Source organism: Saccopteryx bilineata, chromosome 5, assembly GCF_036850765.1.
Source record: "Saccopteryx bilineata isolate mSacBil1 chromosome 5, mSacBil1_pri_phased_curated, whole genome shotgun sequence".
NCBI lineage: Eukaryota > Metazoa > Chordata > Mammalia > Chiroptera > Emballonuridae > Saccopteryx > Saccopteryx bilineata.
The window spans coordinates 63,427,653-63,446,772 of NC_089494.1; the positions used below are offsets into that span (position 1 = coordinate 63,427,653).

At 42.8% G+C, this 19,120-nt stretch overlaps 1 protein-coding gene across 19 annotated transcripts in view; it reads right to left on the reverse strand.

Annotated features, from left to right (window-relative positions):
* The window catches only part of RAPGEF4 (Rap guanine nucleotide exchange factor 4), a 328,733-nt gene that overhangs the window by 93,310 nt on the left and 216,303 nt on the right, over positions 1-19,120 (reverse strand). For 16 of the 19 annotated variants that reach the window (XM_066280130.1, XM_066280128.1, XM_066280137.1 and 13 more), the window contains 4 exons: positions 8,258-8,311; positions 7,859-7,965; positions 3,118-3,239; positions 1,377-1,560 (listed from right to left, as the gene is read on the reverse strand). In XM_066280130.1, the coding sequence (XP_066136227.1) occupies positions 1,377-1,560; positions 3,118-3,239; positions 7,859-7,965; positions 8,258-8,311 (467 nt within the window). The remainder of the gene's footprint in view (positions 1-1,376; positions 1,561-3,117; positions 3,240-7,858; positions 7,966-8,257; positions 8,312-19,120) is intronic. The other 3 variants (XM_066280147.1, XM_066280148.1, XM_066280129.1) reach the window with 2 other exon arrangements.

Here is a 19,120-nt window from a genome sequence, read left to right on the forward strand (position 1 = left end):
ACTGCCTGGGAAGTTTTCTTAGATGATTAGGTCTGTGAAACTCTGGCATCCTGTTTTGATATTGGAGATTTTTCTAGCAAGATTTTTGAAGAAACAAAATTTTGAGGCAAAAAAAAAAAAAGAAAACCAAAAAAAATGTTGTTTGCTTGAGCTAAAAGAGCTGAAAACCATGGTTCTAGAGTTAAGAATGGTGGTGCCAGTGGGGATAAGGGAATGGAAGGGCCCCTTTAACCTATGGAAGGGGACATTAAAACCCAAGAGAAAGTATTGATGAAGAGGAGATGGAATGACAAAAAAATGAAGTACGTTGAAAGGCCCAGCTCTGATCGGGCATGGGGAAGGGGAGCCTCCTGGGGAAAGGGAATGAGGGTTAGCTGAGAGGCACTGCGAGTTGGTGGGAGAGGGGACAGTGAGGAAGCTGGTGTGAGGGATACTTCACTTTTGGCAAGTGCCCAGTGGACACACAAGACACGTAAAGTTCAGCCCTCTTGTTGAAAACCACTAATTAATGGAGGTCGGCCAAACCAGTGACTCGGAGTTGACATCCATAGCTGGCTGGCAGCAGCTGCAGGGCGGAGAGCGATTTCATTTCCAGCAGGAAAACATAAACCTGTGCGTGGTGGTTTTAGAACCAAGTGCCAAGCCATCTCTTACTGAGAAAGTTTCCCTCAGCTTGGGACCGCGGCCTATGCTTCTCCATATGCCCCACGCCAATTAGGGGAGCTCCCGGAACAGAAGAGGGGCTGAAGCTGTTCTTTTTTAATTGATCTAATTAAACAGCTCAAGTCCTCAACTTCAGCTGCTGGGCTGCTACTGGAGGGAGGTGGGTTTTGGCTGAGATGGAAAGGAGAGAGCACCTCACTGGCGGAGTGGAGGCCTTGAAGCCTTGCCAGGGCCATGTGGTTCTCTTTAGTGTGTCTTTAAGCTAAAAAGCAGAAAGTTCAGAACAGGGTGAAAAAACGTGCTGAGTAAATGACTGACTGACTGACGGACTGCAGACAGGCACAGGCACAGGCCTACGGCTCTACAGCCTCGGCCTTGGTGCATTAGGAAGCAAGGGGCTGTGGTGGTCTGGCACAGAAACACAGTGTGTTCATCCTTGACCGAAGGTCAGTTAATATGTGGACTCAGTTTTGACATCCTTAGCCAACCACTAAAAGTCTCCATATTTTTAACTCATGCAAAAAGGAAAATGAAGTTACCTGGCTCAAAAACAAAATAGAAAAGAAACAACCTTTCAGAGTTTTGCCTTTGACCCCAGGTGAGGCGAGGACTTCTGAAACAGCCTCTCTTCCCCGTGCCTGCCCAGGTGTGCGTCCCTGCCCGCTGCACGACCCTGGCGGCCTGTAGCAGGTGGGCACCAGGCTCTCACTCACGATTTGCGGAGGATCATCCTCATGTGGGCGTCAGGGCCCATCTGTGACAGCAGCAGCATGGTGTCCTGGAACTCCTCGTCACACTCTTTCTTCTCCTCCTCCGTAGGCAAAGGAGCATCCTCGTGCTCATCATCCAGAAAGCGATAAAATAAATATTTGTCTTGGAAATGATGCTCCTGGTCCACTATGTGAAACATGAAGGCAAGTGTTAGCCCTTGGACCTCTGATTCCAGCCCGTTACCAGAAACAAATAGATGAAGTCAGCTGAGACAGCCAAGTGGGAGCAAAACAGTGAGACTCCTCAACCTTCTCGCTCTGCCTCTCCCAGGGCTGTGCAGCTGGGAGACGCGACCTCCAGGCTGCAGTCCGGCCCCTCAGCTCCCTCGGACCCACCCATCTCCTCGCTGCCTGAGGACTCTGACAACCTGCCAACTTGTCCTAGATCAGCAAAGATTGCCCTCGTGACATTTTCTAGTATGTGGGACATATATCCCAAACAGAAAAATAATCAACTGCCAGATGATGCTCTAAATTAGTTTTTGAATGTACAGACTGAAAAAAAACACACAAAAAAACTTACTTTGTTGGGATCAGAATTCATGTTTTTCTCTCTGTACTGTTTATAAACATGTCTGTCTGCACTTAAAAAAAAATTAAAGTAAAATTGTTTGAACAAAGCTGACTAGACCACACTTTTAGGTCACACACCCCATCGAAGGATCTTATGGTAATTTCCTTTCAGCTCTGGTTTTTTGAAGTTCTTTTTCTCTTGTTTCTTCTAAACAAAAAGATTTAGATCTAGGAAGGACCCAGTCAGGGAACGTGGCTCAGAATCCCTTTTCTATATATCTTAAAGCTTCTAAGCGCCCTTTTGGGTTGGAGCATCAATACTGTCGAAAGAGAAAGGGAAGTGGTGGATCACTGCTGCTTCGACTGTGCTCCTGTTACAGCAGCATTGGGGGCATGCTGGAAATGAGGGCTCTCGGGACCCAGCCCAGACCTGCCACCTCAGAATCTGCATTTTAACAAGAGTCCCGGGCGGCTCGTACACATATTGAAGTCTGGGAAACGCTGGCAAGACCACCAGTAGATTCCCAGGTGCAGGTAAATTGCATGAGTGATTTTAATATTCTGTCAGTTTGGCAAAGTGGTATTCACACAAATAGCACGAACAGTTCAACCACAGTCACACCCCAGTCCTGAAGAGGTGCTCTGCCCCAGCACAGCCCCTCTGCCTGTCATGGGCTGCCGCTGCAGAGCACGCTCCTGATTTCAAATACGGTCCTCCTGGAGGTATACAAATTGGCTCCTCCAGATAACGCCGTGGTTAAAAGGCAGTTTCTGAATTCATTACTTTCTTTCATGTCATCAGCCCAGCCACACACTTCACTGCTCTTCATTCTGCCCCTGCCTCAGGATTACTGTGCGGTGCTCAGAGTATAATCACACTATCAACGAACCATGAATGCAAACTAATAAACATAATTGGAACTGATGCGCTCGGGTTGTGATTTCATTTTCCTTCATACAGTCTCCCAAGTTAGGAAGGTACAATGGTGGAACACAGCAATCAATAGCACCCACTCGCTGCGTTTGTGTTGCTAAATGAAGATGCTAGCTCGGCAGGTCCCTAAAGGGATCCTCATTCTTTCTTGCCCATTTGGGAGTTCAGCAACAACTTACCCAGGAAAATGCACTTAGCATTTCTCGAGTGTTTTCCAGGGACTGTGGCTCGTCTTACCGTGGTTGAGAACACCGTCTTCCACCAGGACTTGCCACATGCCAACAGCTTGAGTCCGGGAGTGAACACACGGAGTCTGCTGCAGCATCCAGTCCACCAGCTCGGTTCCCACGCAGCACTGTCTAAGGGGAGGTGGGACACAAAGGACGGCAATCACCCCCTTGCAGATGAGGGTGTCTCCTTTGAGAGGACACCTTCCAAAGAGCTTAATGCTCTTCCACCATAAGAGGTCTCACTGCAAACAAAGCACCACACAGTGTGGCCTTAGGCTCTCAAACTCTTGTACAAACCAATAAAACCACTCTGCTCATGAGAGAACCTTCTAAGCAAGGCTGGCTAAACAAGAGAGCATTACATGTTGCAGCACCAGGGGAGAGAGAAGGGTGGCTAGACAGGGAGCCACCTGGCAAGCTAAAGATCACAGGGCCAGAAACACTCTTATCTGGCACCTGTCCCAGACAATCCCAGGGTAAATGAAGGCAAAGTAAAATACTGACTTCCTTCACCCGAGCCTTGTGAGGAATGAGTTAATGCTTGTGAGGCACTCGGAGGTGCTCCATGAAAAGGCGCTCTGTAAGTGCAAAATTATATAGCACTTTATATTTTCAAGTAATACTACTGATCTTCCTCAGAGGGGTGTTGGGAGAAACAAGCAATTAGCGATGCAAATCTCTCGGAAATAAGTTCCACGTAATGAGTATCAGCACTTCTATAGAGCCTGCCATCGGAAGAGCTCTGAATGCTCTCTGTATGGTCACATACTCATTTCTACGATGCCCCTCTGCAGTAGGGTGGTCAGGATGAGCACGCTACATGCATTAGGTAGGAAACATAATCACCCACACATTAAGAAAAGCCAAAACCTTCAGTGGAGTGAGAGGGAAGGCAAGTGTTCATGGCGTGAAGAATCAAGGAAGGAAGTGGAATCTAAGTCCTAGGGATGAATCCCGAGGGACAATGGAACAGACAGGGAGAAACGGAGCAGCCAGCTGCCTGCAGCTGGGTCTGAGTCACTGGTGACCTCCCTCTCATGCTAAGGATGCCACCAGCTCCAGCGCACGGGTTGAGCCTTGGTCAAGCCCAGGGAACTCCCCTTTAGTTTCAACTGCAGGAGATTCCTGGTGCTGTGGCACTGTAGAAAGAGGCTTAGCCTGGGAGAGCCAGGTCTATGACTTATTAGCTATGTGACTTTGGCTATATTGTTTCAACTCTCTGATTCCCAGTTTTCTCATCTGTAAAAGAAAGGAGGAGGAAAAGATGGCCTCTGAGGCCATTCCCAGTTCTAATATTCTAGGAACTCTGAAATTTATCAATGCTCCTGGCAGGTCCTGATTCAGGTCAGACCCTAAAATATTTCACAAGGACAATGTACTGAGAAGGCTATTAGATTTCCAGGACAGCTATGATTACAGTCTATACCCACAGAGTGGAGCTGCAATGGGCAAAGAGGCACCTAGTTACTATTCAATCTGAACCAAACACGCGATCTGTCAAAATATCCCTTTTCTAATCTGAGAATGTATTAATGGGCAAAGTCTTGTAAAAGTATAAAAAAATCAATCTCATGTGGTTTTTATTTCAGTGGTTACCTCTACTAAAAAGAACACATGGAATTGAGACAATCCCAGTTCACCTGGGCCCTGGTACGGGGCATAAGAATCCTGCAGTCAGAATGCAGAACAAAGAGCTACTGAGCTGTGCCACTGGTAGCTGATGGAGTCACTGGATTTCCTCTCTGTTAATGATCCCTAGCTACTTTAGAATTGACAGCAGATCACTGGTATAGTAATCATTAGGGATGATACTGCATCTGGGGAGACTTTAACCCCCTAATACTGCAGCAATGATGTAATGGAGTGAGGAGCAGGAGGGAGGGTGGGGAGGGAATTGGGAACAAGATCTGGGACAAGTCACACTGTGCTGCAGAAGAAAAAAATTATGCCTTTGACTTCCAGTCGTATGCATTGGTCATTACCAACAGATCATTAATTTGTGTCATAGGGTGTGGAATAGGCCTAACACCTATATTTCAGGGGTTTAAATCTTAGTACTATGGAGCAAGAAAGCAATTATTGTTTCTGACTTTTAGTTTCCATTATTTTTCACCAAAGATGACATATTTTAATGGAATTTCCCTAATGCAAGTCAACACTTGGGAAAGCGTAATCACATCTTAAAGTAAGGGAAAAAATAAGAACTTTTAAGAAGAAACAGGTCCTTCAGCCATATGAGATCTTGAAATCCACTTAATGAGTTAAAGAGGTTAAACTCTCTCTGGGTCATATGACTACAGTTTCTTTTTAACCTTTACCTCCCTTAAAACTATAGCAGTGTATAGAGACCACAGACTCAAAAGAATGAGCTTCCCAGAATGGAAGAGAGGACTTTCCAATGCAATCATCTGAAACAGTAAACATCAAATTAGAAGGGTTAGATTAAAAATTGGTCTAAAGAGATGGAGTGTGTACTAAGAGAATGTGTCCTGATAAGATTAAAGTGGTCCTCAAATCCCATTTCATTTCAAAAACTTTATCAAGAAGAGGCCAACATGTTGTCATAAATGGCAATATATCATGAACCTTGACACATTATATTATAATAAGTGAAATAAATAAATCAGAAAAAGCTAAGAACTCTATGATTTCACACACAGGTGGAACATACAACTGAGACTTGTGAACATAGATAAAAGTTAAGTGGTTACCAGGGAGAGGGAGAAAGGGGGAAGGGGAGTAGTAAAGAGGGTCAAATATATATCCCACATAGGTGGGATATTAAACTGAGACTCAAGGACATAGATAAAAGTGAAATGGTTACCTGGGAAAGGGGGTGAAGGTGAGGAGAGAAAAGAGGGACAAATATACGATGACAAAAAATGATTTGACTTTGGGTGATGGGCACACAACACAATCAACAGTTCAAATGCTATAGAGATGTTCACTGGAAACCTATGTACTCTTACTGATCAATGTCACCCCATTAAATTTAATTTCAAAATAAAAATTTTTTTTAAAAATGAAGAGGCCAACATAAATGAAATAAACTGCCTGTCTTGATCTTGTAAACATATTGGGATCTAAAGGACAATATAAATGAACAAACAAAACACAGACTCATAGGTGCAGAGAACAGACTGATGGTTGCCAGAGGAGTGGGGAGTTGGGGGACTGGGTGAAAAAGGCAAAGGAATTGAGAAGTACAGATCGGTAGTTACAAATTAGTAATGGGGATATAAAGTACAGCATAGGAGATAGTCAATAATGCTGTAATAACTCTGTATGGTGCCAGTTGGATACTGGAAATATCAGGGGAATACTGTAAAATATAGACCGTCTAACCACTATGCTGTACACCTGAAACTAATATAAAATAATATTGAATGTAAACTGTATTTGAAAGTAAAAAAATAAATAAATAAAACATATTCATGACAAACACAAGCAGAAGAGTGGTAGTTTGAATAGAGTGCAGAAAAAGTGACTGAAGAGGAAGAATTTGCAATGTTTTTCCATCTCTGTTCTTGGGAAAGAGACTGGATCTCAAAGCACATACATTCGAAGGTTTGCTACAGGGTGAACCAGGTAGAATTTTACAGGTTCAATCAGAGTTGATAGTCACTAGAAAGATATATACCCTTTGTTGTGACTTTAAAATGTGTATTATAGCTTTTCACTGGGTCTTACAAATGTCGTTCATGTGAATCAAATGGGTTTTGACTCATGCCAAGTGTGCAGTGTCCTGAGGTCATGTCTAGGTTGACCGACGGCTAGAAGGGTTGTGAGTCTGAATGACGGTGTTAGGAGAGAGCATGGAGGCTGTGTTCCATACACAGGCCATGCAGGTTCCTAAATCCTTTCGGAACTGATCGAATAAAAAATTAAAGATTAGACATAACTTCTTATTTGACTCACCATGGCTCAGTCATCCCAGAAGTTTTAAAAATTATGCAGCTCCATTCTTTATTATTATTTTTAACTCCAGTGACAGCTATGAGTCCTTAATTCTATATGATTATAGCTCTGACAGTGTTGTATATCTTACTATATGCACAAGAGAATAAAAGCTGTATTTACTTTCTAAGTAAAATCTGTAAAGGACGTTGCATACATATTTTTTCATTCCTATATATATACTTAGGGCTCGGAACACAATACTGTCTGGTGGCCAGTAGGTGCTTAATAAATTTGTGGAATGTGCAAATGATAGACTAAATAAACAGATTATTAAACCAACCTTGGTTTAAATCTTGGCTCTGTCACTCAACAGATTTATGACTTGGACAAGAAAAACTTTTCAATCTCTCTAAGCTCAGTTTTATCATCTGAAAAATGGTCATATACCTATCTAATAGGTTATGGTGAGGATAAAATGAGATAATGTATAGAAAATGACCTGGTATAGGGCTTCAGGCATAAGTAAATGCTCAGTAAATATTAGTTGAATCTTATCTAAATATAGTTGTTTTCCTTAAAAAAAAATCAAACACTAATAAACAGAAATATAATTGTTTTCTTCTCTTTGTTTATCACAATGAAATCAATGTTTACGCAAATTTGTTTAGGAGTAACTGCTGGGGATATTAAGGATCACTAAAGTTATGCGGGATCCAAGACAGGCTGAGATCTTCCAGATCCTACAAAGCACGCTGCCCATGCATGAAAAACGGGTGAATGCAAGTCTGTTTCAGTTTCACTAGACATGAACCTGAGGGGTTCACAGCCTTTACAATTACTGCACATACCTGTATGTCTTTAGGTGATATTTTCTATCTCTTATCATGTGAGGTGCTCTAGAGAGAATGGCATTTCGTAAAATTTTTCCAGCCCTGAGGATCTTCTCTGAAGGGACCTGGATTTAATCAGGTAGATGTAGGGGAAGAGAAAGAAGGAGAGTTTATAGAAGCAAAATAAACCAGATGAATCCTTAAATCACTTTCCAGTCTGACTCTGGCTTGAAAATTATAACTCATTCATACATTTACATTGTTCACATGTGTGACTGATTTATGTTGAGAACTGAGACACACTAAATCTTTATTGTCCCTGGAGGATGTGTCTGAGGTTGCTTGACATGATGCTCTGACATACGGACCACGTCCAGGGGTTACTGATGGCTCATCAACCCACCTACATCCCATTACCTTGGTAATGGTGTTAGCAGGACCAAGAGGAACGTGAGGTTCAATGAGAGGTGTCTGAAAAATAAAATGTTAAAGCAAAATAAAATTAAACAAAAAGTTCACTAAAGAAAATTATGGGTTGGGGAATAGTAAGAAACATCCATTTTTATAAAACTCAAAATAGAATTATTAAAAAAAAACCTGAGAGATAAAAATCTGCCTACTGAACTTGAATGCATAGGCATTCAAAGGGCAAAATTAGACCATTTAATTTGCCAAAATTTAAATATAAATTATGAAAAATGACATAAACAAACAGATAGGAATGATTAGATGTTTTAGGCTTAATGATAAGTGAACTGATATCTACTCAAAGCATAAAAACATCAGAGCAGAGGAAAAAGCAAAACAGCATAAACATGAACAGAGATTAAAATGACCAGCCTCAGGGGCTGGGGATAAAGTATTGATTCAGGATGAAAATGAGCAATTGCTTCCTCCATCATGTAGTCAAGATTCTTTTTCTGCAACTTGTATTTTTAGAAAGAAAGTCTTAACTTTTCAAATAATGCTTCTTGGTGGCTGTATGTATCAAAGTTCCTAGAGCCCAGCGGGGCAGCTTGTGCACCTTCTCTTTCATTCGCAAGGTAGTGTACAGTTCTCAGGATTCTGTGACTTTCAGAACTGCTCCAGGATCTAGATAAGGGGTCTCAAACTCGCGGCCCGCAGACTAATCCACGAAGTTCAAAATATTTTGGATAAAATTAAGTAAGCCTAGGGGCCTACTTGTATTTTTCATTTCTCTAGCATCCTAGCTAGATATTAGCTTAGTTAACAGCAGTTGTGATGCGAACTACAGTTTCTGGTCGTTTTGTGACACTGAGTAAACTGCATGTACGATTGTGCTTGTTGTACTGATTTATTTTTGGTTTCAACTGCAGTGAGAAAAGTGTTGCGTAACAGTTGCCTTTTGTAGACCTAGTGCGGCCCGCCGAACGGCTGTGATCTTGCTCTGTGGCCCACATGCTGAGTTGAGTTTGAGACCCCTGATCTAGATAAAGCTTCTATCCTTATCCACACTCTTCAGATGAAGGTGCTGAATTGAAATTCCAGGGAAAAAGACTTGCTACACATTGAGTCCCTCAGTCCTACTGAAATCCCTTCTATTTCTCTGAACTATCAAGTAATGACGTTTCCAAAAGGAGGAGGAAGAGAGAGAGTCAGTCCAAGGCAGTGGTAGAACCATCAACACTACACTATTTATGCTACTTCCAGAAGGTAAAAAAAAAAAAAAGATGGTAGGCTTATTTGACATTGCAGTAGGCAGAATAATGGTCCCCCAAATGATGTCATGTCCTCCTCCCCAGGACCTGTAAATATTTAGGTTACATGACAAAAGGGACTCTATAGATGTGATCTAATTAAGGATCAAAGTGGGAGATTATCCTGGTGTTTCCAGTGGGGGTCCATTGTAATCATATGGGCCCTTAAAAGGTGGAGGGAAGCAGAAGAGTTAGAACCAGAGAGAGAGCAGAGTGAGCAGGACTCAACCCCATTTAACTGCCTTTGATGATGGAGGAATCCAAGAGCCAAGGAATAATGAAAACCTCTAGGCAAAACAATGTAAGCATTTTCCCCCAGAGCCTCCAGAAGGAACTGGCCTGCTGACAAGTTGATTTTAGCTCAGTGAGGCCCATTCAGACTTCTAAACTACAGCACTGTAGGGTCATCAATCTGTTGTTAAGCCAATAAGCTTGCAGCAATCTGTTATGGCAGTCAAAGAAAACTAATACAGAGATAATTACACTTCATACTAAAAACACTATCGTGTGCAAATAGAAGCCATTACATTGAAAATTAATTGGTAGGTTTTCACTACAGTCCTAATTTTATAGGGTTATATAAATATAATCAACAGGGAAATAAAAATCAATATTAATTTAAAATACTTTATGCACCTAATCCAAACAGACGTGTACAAACATATACCTATCATCAATGATACATTTCAGATGGGTTGATGCTTTTAGTGTTATAATAGCACTAGGTAAAAAGTGAAAAGACTACTAAACTTTAGGAAAAGAATAGACGGACACAGATTTATTTAGCACAACTGAAATCTCATTGCATGTGCTTAATCATTTTCATCGCCGTGCTGGTATCTAGTAGACTTTTTTGTTCTCTTATAATCACTAGAGTGCAGGTGTCAAGCAATATTACCGAGTATTCCAGCAACATACTGTTTACAACCAGCATAGGCCAAGGAATGTCATCCTGGACCCATTCAACAGTAGCTTCAGAGATCAACTTTGCCCTGATATAACCCCTGCTCCCTTATGATAGAACTTTAAATGGGAGAGGAACCATGAGCTTAAGGAGTCCTTGTGCCTGTACTAATTCCTCAAGAAGACAGAGAGAATGCTGTGGTGCCACTTTCTGAAAAAAAATATTCAAACATGCCAGACCCGCATGCACCAAGGCTCTGGAAATGTGAGCAGCGAAAACGTGCTGATTGTTTCTGAGTTGTGAGTTCCCAGTACTCATGTCTCCTGCCTCTTCACATTACACAGGGGTTATACTCTAGGACTGTGCCTGGTTATGTATCCAAATTGCAGAAGCCTCTGGTTATTCTTGAAAACAGTAGTGCAAACCCATCTCATCTTCCTACCTTGGAAGAAAGAGATGCAGTTATACGTGGTCTAGAGTAGATGGATGTGGGATTAACTTCTGAGTTCATCTTTACTTTCTTATAAAAAAAAAAAAAGCTACTTTCCTTTGCCTTAGTCTTTGAGAGGCTGACTGAGACTGAGATCAAGAAGATGCCTCGCTTGGGGATTACTGACGAATGTTTATTCTTCAGTCGACGCTATTTGAAAATTTCTTTTTTTTTTTTTTGTTTCTATAGAAATGACCATATTTTAACAAAATGCTAACAAGTGGTCCTTGGGTTAGTTTATTTTGTTGGATAGTTCCCTTTTTGGTTCCTTAGAACCCTGAAAAGGAAATATAAAAGCAGGAGGAAGGCTCAGGCTTCAACCAGAATTATCCCTTTGATTTGCAGCTCTTAAAGGGGTGAAATACACACACGTAGTCTTTCAGTTGGATGATCCTGGTACCAGTTTCAGGACCCAGAGGCCATGCAATCTGTTGAAAGGCAGCATTCTTAGAACCTTCCCTGGCTCAAAGGTTTTAGGCACGGGGGCAACGTAGTGAATGGATGATTTGAGAAGTCTCAGCCCTTTTATTTGAATAAAAACCGCCAAGGTATACATACAGGGTGAAAGCAGGGGAAGTTTTATTTTGGGGGAATAAAAATTTGTCTCTGAAAGGGACACCAGCTTGCTAATGCCTGTTCAGGAACTCCATTATGAGTGTGACTTTATTGCTTTTGGATTGACTAGTTTGTTTTCTTTTTGGTTTCCTCTAGCTTTCAAGTAAAGTTCTTTTGAGAATCTCACTTCAGTTGTGCTGAAAAGCGTTTTGTTTTACATATGATGAGGTTAAACAGGACAGGGTAAGGAGCAGCCTGGGTGATAGTAGTGAGAACAAAGACAAAGCAGCCCTAGAGGCATTCCCTGTGACAGGCCCGTCATACATGTCTGCACGTATGCCCTTAACGTGTCATCTCCTTTTTTTATCATAATTCTCTCTCTCTCTCTCTCTCTCTCTCTTTTCAGAAAAGTAAGGGCAGAGACACACAGGGACTGAGCTTCCCGCTCGTAACTGGAGGAGCTGGGAGCCGAATCCAGTCCCGTGTCTTGCTGCAGGTACAATGACCCCCTCCCACCTGCTCTTCTAGGGACAACTTTGCTCACCATTTGGAAGAATCTGTGTACTGTCTCACTCAAATTCATTGAGCAAAAAGCGTTTAATCCCTTCTAGGTTATCAGACGGTAGGCTTGACCTTAAAAGTTTCCAGCAATAAATACAACGACCTACTGAGATGCTAGCACCATGAGTCATGCTTGGTCTGAATTGACTAACCTTTTAGTTATATAAAACTGACATGTAACATTGTGTGGGTTTAAGGTGCACAGCAGTGTTTCTCTGACACAATCATATATTTGAATAAGATTGCTGATAGAGTGATATTTATAAGCTTACCTAATTATAGGACAATATTACTGTTTATATTCCTTGTACTGTGCATTAGATTGCTATGGCTTATTTACTACTCATTACAAGTATGTGTCTTGAAACACCATCCTTCTTATTCCCCCACCTCCCAGCCCCTGGTTTTCTCCATTTTACTCTCTGTTTTGTACAGGTTTAACTTTTTTAGCTTCCACATGCAAGTGATATCATACAGTATTTTTCTTTCTCTGATTGTATCTGGCTGAGCATGGTATGCTAAAGGTTCATCTATGTTGTGGAAATGGCAGGATGGTCTTCTTTTTCATGTCTGAATAATATTTCATTGTGTGCTATGTATTATATCTTTTCCACTTCCATGTTTATCTTAGCATTGTTCACAATAGTTAAGATATAAAAATAACCCAAATACCCATCAATGGATGAATGAATGGTTTAACTTTTTAAAAAAACAACTTGTGGCAATAAAACATTGGACATTGAGGAACTGCCCTCCCGGGGCTAAGACAAATATACCAGGGACATGGCTAGCAGTCAAAGTCTGAGCAAGAAAGTGAATGCCACTCAGTACTTCCCGCAGAGGGAACTTGATGCCCGAGCTACCTTTGTGGGCGGTGGAAGAGCTAAGCAAACAGGCGACAGGAGGCAACCCAGATGGTAGCAAAGCAGGAAGCCTCGGGTAGAGGAACAGAAGGAGAGGTGGCATGACCAGAGCCTGAGCCAGGTGTCTGGGTGGAAGGTGGAACCCTGGAGAGCCTCCAGGTCCAAGACTGTGGCCACCACTAGACATGCTGCTTACGCTCCCGCTGCTGAGAGGGAGGTGACACCCGCCTACATCCAATTGTCCTCCAGCCAGAAGCCAGAGAAATAGGGTAAAAAATTTCATTTTATAGATGATTAGAAGTAGCCTGGTAACAGTCGAGAGATGATCAAAGCAAGAAAACTAGCCTTAAAAGTAAAACCAAGGACAGGGGAGTCTGGGAAACACTCTGCAGAGGTCGGTCTCCCTGGAAACGCAGAGCAGAGCACAGGAAGGACAGAGAGTGGCTGTGAGGACAGGCCCAGGACGACAGCACGGGGCGGGGCTGCGGCATCCCTCTCCCGGCCCCCTCACCCGCTCACAACCCCACCTTCCCAGGTGCTCTCTGGGCTGGGCTGCAGACAAAGCAGGTGGGCAGTGGGTGAGCAGAGTGAGCCCTCGGTAATGCCTCCTTGGTGTGTCTCCTAGGATGGCCCTCCCTATGTTTTAACCTGTAGCCAGAAGACATATATTACAAACGTGCCCTGAAAAGGAACGGACCCTTCTCCGATGAAATTTCATACATTTTAACACATCAATAATGTGTTGAGAATAAAAATTCTTCCTTCTTACCGAGGTCTGAATGAATCCGAACTGGGCTATGGAAATAGGATCCTCACAAGCTAGACAGAGGTAGCAGATAAAGGCAGAGGTATTCAGCTTTCTCTCTGCTTTCTTGGCGTTCTCCACTGACGACTTCCCTCAGGATTGACCGTAATTGATTTTTGTTTGTTTCTGGAGAGCAGATGCATTCTACTCTTTTTTATAATGCTTTTATTACTACTGAAAAGGGGGAAACAGTAAGGGAAAATATTCCTTTTGGCACCAGAGCCAATGCAGAAATACTAATCTGGTGATGAAAAAATATGAATTTAGCCTCCATTACAAGATACACAATAACTCCCCGGCAGATTATAATGAGGTCTAAGGCACTGTAATAGACTTCATGAAAAACCATATTCAGGCCCTTTTGAAAGCGTATAATTCTTTTTATTTAAGTGCTTGCCCACAGAAGCCTTTTGCAAGGCACAACATTTTAAGCCAAGGGATAAGAATAGCAAGCTAGATTGGGACACAAAGCTCATGGCAGAATTCTGCAACCCAGTGCAATAAAAAGTCATATAAATCAGCAACCGATTTAATTCAAGTATTTAATGAAGGCCTATTGTGTGCCGAGCAACGTGTTAGGCTAAAGTGGAATACGCTGATAAGGAGTCCAGTCTAAATGAGCCCTTGATCTTGTTGGGAAAGCAGAACTTGCACGGGCTAAACAGTTAGTGAGACAGTCTGAGTCCAAGAAGAACAACAACATTCTGGATTTCAAATGTTCTTTTTTTCAGCCCTGGCGGGTTAGCTCAGTCAGCTGAGAGTGTCATCCTGAAACAAGGTTGCAGGTTGAGCCCCCATGAGGGCACACACGGGAAGCAACAAAAAAATGCACAATTGAATGGAACAACAAATGCTTCCCTTCCCCCTCCCCTCTCTCTCCTTTCCTCTCTCTCTCTTTCTTTCTAAAAATTAAATCCTGGCCAGACAGCTCAGTTGGTTGGAGCATCGTCCTGAAGTGCAGAGGTTGCAGTTCGATTTCCTGCTCAGGGCACATATGGGAGCAGCTCGGTGTTCCTGTCTCTCTCCCTCCCTTCCTTTCCAAACAAACAAACAAACAAACAAACAAACATTTATCTTTTTCACTTTAGGTAAGAAAACTCTAGGAAGAAGGGAGAGTTACATTCAGTTTTTTAGTGAAAAGGATACACCTTCAGGAGTTACATTCCTTTGTTCTGGCATTTTGAAATAATACAACTAAGGTCTTAAAAATGTATGCTTGGTTCTTGTAATAATTATCATCTGTCATCACTCTTTGGTTGACCAGATGAAATTAAAGTAACAACTAAATCGGACTCATAGGCAGATTTCACCACTCTGAAGTAACTAGGTAAGTTTTCCCATTTATTAAATAATGGAGATATTTTCTACAGACCTCTTTGGCTTCATTCTGCAGGCTTTTTATTTTTAAAGTCTTTCCTAGTTCAAAATTGGCTTATAGATCTCTAGTTTCAGCTTCCACAAGTGTAGAAATTAAAAGTTGTTACTCCCATCCTTAAAAAAAGAAAAAGCTGAACAAAGTGAAAATCCTGACTTCTCTTGGGCCCGTCAGAGAACTGAGGTTGCAGAGGAACTGCCTCCTGGAAATGTGGACAGACAAGGGAATCCTGACAGTTAACAGCTGAGATCTGCTCCCTGAAGCAGAAGCAACACTGGTTTGAACACTTAAACAGCGTTAATTTTCTTTTTAATTTAGTGAGAGAAGGGGAGGTAGAGACAGACTTCCACCTGCGCTGTGACTGGATCCACCCAGCAAGCCTACTAGGGGGTGACGCTCTGCTCATCTGGGGCATTGCTCTGTTTCTCCTACCTAGTTTTTCTTAGTGCCTAAGGCCTGCTCATCTGGAGCATTGCTCTGTTTCTCCTACCTAGTTTTTCTTAGTGCCTAAGGCCTGCTCATCTGGGGCATTGCTCTGTTTCTCCTACCTAGTTTTTCTTAGTGCCTAAGGCAGAGGCCATGGAGTCATCCTTAGCGCCTGGAGCCAACTTGCTCCAATTGAGCCATGGCTGCAGGAGGGGAGAGAGAGAGAAGCAAGAAGGGTAGGGGTGGAGAAGCAGATGGCTGCTTCTCTTGTGTGCCCTGACTGAGACTCGAACCCAGGACATCCACAGGCAGGGCCGACACTCTACCACTGAGCCAAACAGCCAGGGCCTAGATAGTGTTAAATTAATTAAATAAGGATGCCCTAAAATTGATGTGGCTCTGATGCCATACTGGCTTGTATAAGCAAGCCAGTATCTAAGCCTGTAAATGCCTCAAGGTTATGAAATTAAAACCTAAGGACAACCAATCACAAACAGCCAACTAGGCTTAAAGCTACAACCAGTTAATTTCCTTGTTTTGTTTCCACCTTTTCTCTATAAAAGTGTCTCTCCCCAAGGCCCTGTAGGTAGAGCACTCCTAATCGCTTTTAGTTGGGGTCTGCCAGATCCAAATCAACTTTTGCTCAAATAAAACTTAAAGTGTTTAATATGCCTCAGTTTATCTTTTTAACAATAGTAATTCTGATGACTTGCTAGAGATTGAATGTGGACTAGCTTGAGAGTGAGACACTCTTGGGAGGGTAGTCGTAGGGGGCCCCCATACTTTTGTGGGTTTTACCTCCTAGAACCTCATCAGGTGTTCTTGACGAAGAGCCAAAAAAGATCTTGTGGTTCTGGCAGGGAGAGGGAAAGAGAAAGCATTGTGAAATACACAGTGTTCTCTATAACTAAGAGGAAAGACTCTCAGAGAAAAGTCTTTACTAGAGCCTTATCCCACCTGTGGGAAGGGCATTTCTCTGACTCCAATCCCCTCTTGCCTTTCTGTCTCACTTATGAGAGGAAAAAGAAGCTAAGAAATAATTATGAGGGTTACAGCACAGGAACACATACCCACTAAATGACTGAGATTTAATCATAAGTTTATAAGACACTTCCCTTCCCCTACATGCCCCAACCATGCCAGCATAAAAATCACGGATTACTGGCCCTGGCCGGTTGGCTCAGTGGTAGAGCGTCGGCCTAGCGTGCGGAGGACCCGGGTTCGATTCCCAGCCAGGGCACACAGGAGAAGCGCCCATTTGCTTCTGCACCCCTCCACCACGCTTTCCTCTCTGTCTCTCTCTTCCCTTCCGGCAGCCAAGGCTCCATTGGAGCAAAGATGGCCCCGGGCGCTGGGGATGGCTCTGTGGCCTCTGCCTCAGGCGCTAGAGTGGCTCTGGTTGCAACATGGCGACACCCAGGATGGGCAGAGCATCGCCCCCTGGTGGGCAGAGTGTCACCCCTGGTGGGCGTGCCGGGTGGATCCCGGTCGGGTGCATGCAGGAGTCTGTCTGACTGTCTCTCCCTGTTTCCAGCTTCAGAAAAATGAAAAAGAAAAAAAAATCACGGATTCCAGATGAAAGAGCTGTAAAATGCAGACTCTGAATTACAAATAATCATGGGGATTATTTCTAAATAAAGCATAGGGAATACAGTCAATAATATTGTAATAACTATATGGCACTAGGTGGGTACTGGAAATCTTGAGGGAACACTGTGTAAAGTATATGATTGTCTAACCTCTAAGCTGTACAACTGAAACCAACAAAAAATAAAATTGAAACAAAAAAATGGGGAGGGGCAGGCTCTATCTAAGGAGAAGTTCTTCGGGAAGCCAAAACACAACCAAGGAGACAAAAGCAAGGATCCTAGAGGAATTTGAAGCCTCTGGCTACAACAAACATTAAACACAGCTCAAACCCTAGCCAGATTAACATAAAACCTCACACAAAAGGCCTACCTATCTCAGTTCCTCTTATCAAATACACCACGCCCACGAAGACAAAGGAAGCATCAGAGCCAGACTCAAGTGTGACATAGATTTTGAAATTGTCAGACAGAAAATTTAAATGAACTATGATTAATATGTTAATCATGGAATCGTATTCTATTAATGATGCCAATAAAAATAGTAGACAATATACAAGGATATATTGGGCAATATAAGCAGAGATAAAAAAAAAAACCTAAGAAAGAAATATCTTCCTTCCTTCTCCTTCCTTTATGGACCAGCAACTTAGGAGGAAGAGCGGGAAGAGGTGGGAGTGGAAGAAGGCAAACCACACCCCTCTACCAAGTGCAGGAGCTGCCAGCGCAGTCTCTTCAGAGACTCCTCTCCAACGAAAGCTAGAAATTACAAACTGGATCTAGCAAGTCATTTCGTATATATTAACAAATTGTTCTAAAGTTTAGATAGCCAGGCAAAAGACCCAGAATAGTCAACACAATATTAAAGGAGAAGAATGAAGTTGGGGGATGATGCAACTCTACCTCAAGACTTACTATAAAGCTACAGTAGTCAAGACAGTGTGCATCAGCAGAAGAACAGACAAATGGAAACAGAAAAGGGAGTCCAGAAACAGACCCACATAAATGACCCACGCAAATTGATCTTTGACAAAAGAGCAAAGACAATAGCATGGAGAAAAGGCAATCTTTTCAACAAATGATGCTAGAACAACTGGATATCCACAGGCAAAAAAATGAATCTGGACACAGACCTTACATCATTCAAAAAACAATAAATCAAAATGGATGAGACCCTGGCTGATTGGCTCAGTGCTAGAGTGTCGGCCTGATGTGTGAATGTCCCGGGTTTTTTTTTATTTTATTTATTTATTTATTTATTTTTTTATTTTTTTTAAATTATTTATTTATTACAGAGACAGAGAGTGAGTCAGAGAGAGGGATAGATAGGGACAGACAGACAGGAACAGAGAGAGATGAGAAGCATCAATTATTAGTTTTTCATTGTGCCTTGCAACACCTTCGTTGTTCATTGATTGCTTTCTCATATGTGCCTTGACCGTGGGCTTTCAGCAGACCGAGCAACCCCTTGCTGGAGCCAGTGACCTTGGGTTCAAGCTCGTGGGCTCTTGCTTGAACCAGATGAGCCCGCGCTCAAGCTGGCGACCTCGGGGTCTCGAACCTGGGTCTTCGGAATCCCAGTCCGATGCTCTATCCACTGCGCCATCGCCTGGTCAGGCTGTCCCGGGTTTGATTCCCAGTTAAGGCACACAGAAGTGACTCTCTGCTTTTCCACCCTTCTCCCTCTCCCTTCTCTGTTTTTTTCCCGCCCCCTCAGCCATGGCTCAGTTGGAGCAAGTTGGCCCCAAGCACTGAGGATGGCTCCATGGCCTTGCCTCAGGCACTAAAATAGCTTGGTTGTCAAGCAATGGAGCAATGGCCCCAGATGGGCAGAGCATCACCCTATAGGGGACTTGATGGGTGGATCCTGGTCCTGGCACATGCAGGAGTCTGTCTCTCTGCCTCCCCACTTCTCACTTAAGAAAAAAAAAAATGGACGACCTACCAGAATGTAAAATTATGTAACATAACAACACATTTATAATAACATATTGTAT